At 34.7% G+C, this 5,000-nt stretch overlaps 1 protein-coding gene across 1 annotated transcript in view; it reads right to left on the bottom strand.

Moving 5' to 3' along the window:
- Positions 1 to 2,328: 2,328 nt before the first annotated feature.
- LOC127869988 (uncharacterized) overlaps positions 2,329 to 5,000 on the bottom strand; it is a 6,892-nt gene continuing 4,220 nt past the window's right edge. The window contains exons 4-5 of the mRNA XM_052412649.1: positions 2,710 to 2,843; positions 2,329 to 2,406 (exon numbers count right to left, since the gene is read on the bottom strand). Of these exons, the coding sequence (XP_052268609.1) occupies positions 2,329 to 2,406; positions 2,710 to 2,843 (212 nt within the window). The remainder of the gene's footprint in view (positions 2,407 to 2,709; positions 2,844 to 5,000) is intronic.

The raw sequence follows: 5,000 nt of genomic DNA, 5'->3' as shown, positions 1-5,000 counted from the left end.
TCTCAAACTGTCGAGTGCAAGTGCAAGTTGACTTATGGAAATTGAAAAGTCAAAATATACCATATACCTATCGACCGACCGACAAACCAATCTAAAGACTTCAGCAACATTATATTTTTATACTCCGCCATTTTCAACGAAAAGCTACCAAATCTGTAATTTGACCAAAATGTCAAGATTTAGAACTTGAAATTACGTGGTATACATTGTATGTCGATACCTTTGTGTCCGTATGATTCTGTTACTTACGATCGTTGCTCTCGCGGCATCGGAGGTCCACGCTTACCAGGATATTCTCGACGCTCGAACACATAATCCCATAAGAGCAAAATCGGATGTTCCGTTGGTGGCGTGCGCATAGTGCATATCTGCTTCCGGTTGGCATGATTTATTTTCTTAACGAGCATCTTGGAATCGTGTTTGAGTGCAGTAGGTTCCTGTTCTTGTGGTGAATGCAATGAATAACCATTGAACAATGTGTGAACAAAGTGTACAAGGTAATTCTATGAATAGAATGATAACTATGCCGATCCTATAACTCTGGAAACAAAAACAACGCATCGTTAATGAGAAACTATGTACTTTGATTAATTAGACGAAAATAAACGCAAAGCGCAATCAGACTGTATTTGTTTTTTTTTTCAAAAATTGAATCTTTTAAAACTATGATCTTGGACCAAAGGGACACTACCCGTGTGAAAGTCTTACGATAAAGCCACGCAAGTTGTCATTCCATAGCAAGCAATCCAGCCCATCATAGAATGAAATTCCATTCTAAATTCCCGAAACGATATCGATTCATACGACACACTAACATGGTAAATAAACATGTGTTGAATATATTGTCCCACGAAAAAAAAGCATTTTGTATCTTATTAAATCTATGTTACCAAACCACATCTAGCGTTGTAATTTTGGCTATTGCGATCAGGAACATTGATTTTGTATGTGTTAACAATATTTTCCGAAATATTGTACGAAATATTTGTTCATTTGGAGTGCTCATGGGCTTTCAAAGAGGAGAAAAACGCCAATGTATTTGTTTTGATTCTCCACGGAAAGATCAACGAGTATCATCGTTGTAATGTTCTATTGTTCTTACTGTGAAGATTTATTGCCTGGACCCGTAAAGGGATAAGTTTATACAAGACCCAAAAGGGATAGGTTTTTAACACGTTTATTCGCTATGACTATCTAAGAGGAACTACTAACGAAGCAAGCATATGAAATACAGCAAAAATATGAAATACAGCAAGCATTCTTATTGGCCAAGTCTGGCTGTAGGCGGGGCTTATCAGTAGGCGTTGCCAGACCGCTGATCATAACAATCGTATGTAAATATATGTATGTGTATAACTTCTACAACATTCGTTATAACAGCGTTATTTCACTTAGTAATCAAGTAATACATCGAAAGCAAAATTGATACGAACTGATGCCTTGGGAATATTTTTTCAACTCTTTCGTATATTTCTGACTACTTTTTATAATTTTGCTTGATTTACGATTAGAACTTGTTAAGTAGGGCCTCTTGACACATCTAACAATTATCCACATTATGCTATGTTATCTCTGTTGACTTAGATACGGTTGAGAGGATAGTTGTTTTCTGCAGCGGTGCATTGATCTGAGCTATTGGAGTCACCACATAATGGTCACATAGGCGTGTCAATTCAACAAAGTTATGATAACGAGTGGTGAGGAGGGATTTTAATTAAGAATGATGGGAAGAGGCGTTTTAGCACGTTAAGATTCGCAATTTAAACGAAATAGGATTTATTTGGCTGTTGTTTAATTTGTCAACGGCACAAATTACACAAAAGGACTCCCTCTTTATATTATTTTTGCCCATAAGATTAAATGACTTAGAGGAATAACAATGTTACGTTCAACTTGAATTGATGTGTCCAAACAGATTCATAAGTGGTGATGGGTTTACCTGTATAACTTGGCAGGCATTTAATTTTTTTTTTTAGAATTATCAGAAGCGAATAAGGTTTAAGCAAATTAGCCTTAATTAAAAACTTCCTTTAACTTGTTTTCAGCTGTGTTATTTAGCATCTGACAGTTAAAAACACACCAAGTAATCAACTACAACATCGTTAATTGCATCGATGCAAACATATCAGTCATATAAAAAGTATAAATTAATAAATGTATTGGAAGTAATCTGTAAAAATAAATATAAATGTAAAAACATTATTTTGTCACTGGTTAAAAGATAAGAGCATAAAATATCAAAATCACAGATAACGCTTTGTAACGGATAATATAAAATACAAATATTTTGAGTGAAAAGTTGGTGTCAGCAATTGTGGAAATAGTTCTCTAAAACATCCGGACAATCAGCAGGGAAATTGACACAGTGAACAGGAATGCAAGAGTCATCGATGAAGTATTAGGGGTCTGAAATAGAAAAAATGATAACTTTGAACACTGAAATGTGGAGGCAGCAGTTGTAGTCGGATGAGAATTTAAACTTTCGCAAAGCTAATAATAGAATAACTACAGTGAAACATCTTAATAGACTTGAAAGACGTACTCTTAAGTTTTAGAACACAAACGAGCATACCAGGAAATAGTTGTATTTGCTACTAAAACAGCATTTGGTTTAAAGCTTGCTACTTACATAGATTCTAAAAGTCGGTTTTGAAATCAAAATGTGTTTATACATTTTTGTCAAACGCTAAACTGTCAAAATGAACGCACCGTGCTACTGCCAGCGGTAATCGTGGCGGCAATTCCACCGGTAGTCGTGGCGGCATTTCCACCGGAAGTCGTCGCTGCGGTGGTAGTTTCGACCTGCTGAGCCACTGTGGTAGTAGTCTCGTTACATATAGACGCTGAAAGATAATAGGGCATTGTATAGGAAGAGTACGGATGACGAAGGAATGAATGGTGGTGGGCGGAGTTCTGTTGGAGAATTGTACTCATCATAGAATAATATAAAGCATGAACATTACGTAAAATATTGTCGTTGAAAGCAAAACAATCGTGAATACAGAACGGCAATAATACAATTATAATAAATCATCTATGAAATAGAATGACTAATTGCGTAAGTGAAGGGAAAGTTTCACCGATAGTAAGATATGGGTTCTGTAAGAAATCTAGAGAGCTAGAAGATCGTGTCTACAGATTATAAAATAATACATTGACAATATCGTCAGCAAATGACGAATAGAAATTTGTTTGAATAATGCTTTCTTTGATTCCCAGATAGAACGCATAATATGTTCTTTCTCTTTTCTCTACCCCTACTACTAATACTACTGCTACTACTACTACTACTACTACTACTACTACTACTACTACTACTTCTACTACTACTACTACTACTACTACTACTACTACTACTACTACTACTCCAACTACTACTACTACTACTACTACTACTACTACTACTACTACTACTACTACTACTACTACTACTACTACTACTACTACTACTACTACTACTACTACTACTACTACTACTACTACTACTACTACTACTACTACTACTACTACTACTACTTCTACTATTACTACTACTACTACTGCTACTACAACTACAACAACTACTACTACTTCTACTACTACTACTACTACTACTACTACTACTACTACTACTACTACTACTACTACTACTACTACTACTACTACTACTACTTCTACTATTACTACTACTACTACTACTGCTACTACAACTACAACAACTACTACTACTACTACTACTACTACTACTACTACTACTACTACTACTACTACTACTACTACTACCACTACTACACTACTACTACTACTACTACTACTAATACTACTACTAACTACTACTACTACTACTACTACTACTACTACTACTACTACTACTACTTCTACTACTGCTACTCCTACTACCTACTACTACTACTACTACTACTACTACTACTACTACTACTACTACTACTACTACTCCTAACTACTACTACTACTACTACTACTACTACTACTACTACTACTACTATACTACTAATACTCTACTACTACTCCTACTACCTCACTACTTCTACTACCTCCTACTACTACTACTACTCCTTACTACTACTAGACTACTATTACTATACTACTACTACTACTACTACACTACTACTCTACTATTACTACTACTACTACTGCTACTACACTACAAAACAACACTACTTACTACTTCTACTACTACTACTACTACTACTACACTACTACTACTACTACTCACTACGTACTATACTACACTACTACTACTACGTACTACTACTTCTACTATTACTACTACTACGACTACTACTGCTACTACAACTACAACAACTACTACTAACTACTACTCCTACGACTACTCTACTACTACTACTACTACTACGACTACTACGACTACCACTACTACGAACTACTACTACTACTACTACTACTACTACTACTACTGACTACTACTACTACTACTACTACTACTACTTCTACTACTGCTACTCCTACTACTACTACTACTACTACTACTACTACTACTACTACTACTACTACTACTACTACTACTACTACAACTACCACTTCGACAACTACTACTACAGAATATTATGGATGTAATTCTTTAACTTCCTCATATAATCAAACCACTTTAATTGTCTAACTTTGTTTGATTTACAATAACAATAATTTATATTTTTAAACAATCCTCACATTCCTCTTTATTTATATTTTAACTCAAGTGTATTGCAATTAAAAGGAAAGTACATCGTTTTAACTATATATTGTTTAATTTCTTACATTATAGTATACGTACACATTTAAACAAACGAACGCTAATAAAATAAAGCAAAGCGCTGCGAAGATCTAAATTGTTTCTGTTCAGTGAAATCATCACTTTATCGATTTCAGTTTAGATTCCACGCATGCGCACAAACGTACCTGTAACTTATATGACAGACATTAAACATCTTTCAAAATATTTCATCACAAAAGAACTCCCTCTTTATATTATTTTTGACCAGAAGATTAAATGACTCAGA

This window comes from Dreissena polymorpha, chromosome 2, assembly GCF_020536995.1.
Source record: "Dreissena polymorpha isolate Duluth1 chromosome 2, UMN_Dpol_1.0, whole genome shotgun sequence".
Classification (NCBI taxonomy): domain Eukaryota; kingdom Metazoa; phylum Mollusca; class Bivalvia; order Myida; family Dreissenidae; genus Dreissena; species Dreissena polymorpha.
Note: the sequence above shows the minus strand (reverse complement) of the source record. Positions and strands in the feature narration are given on the sequence as shown.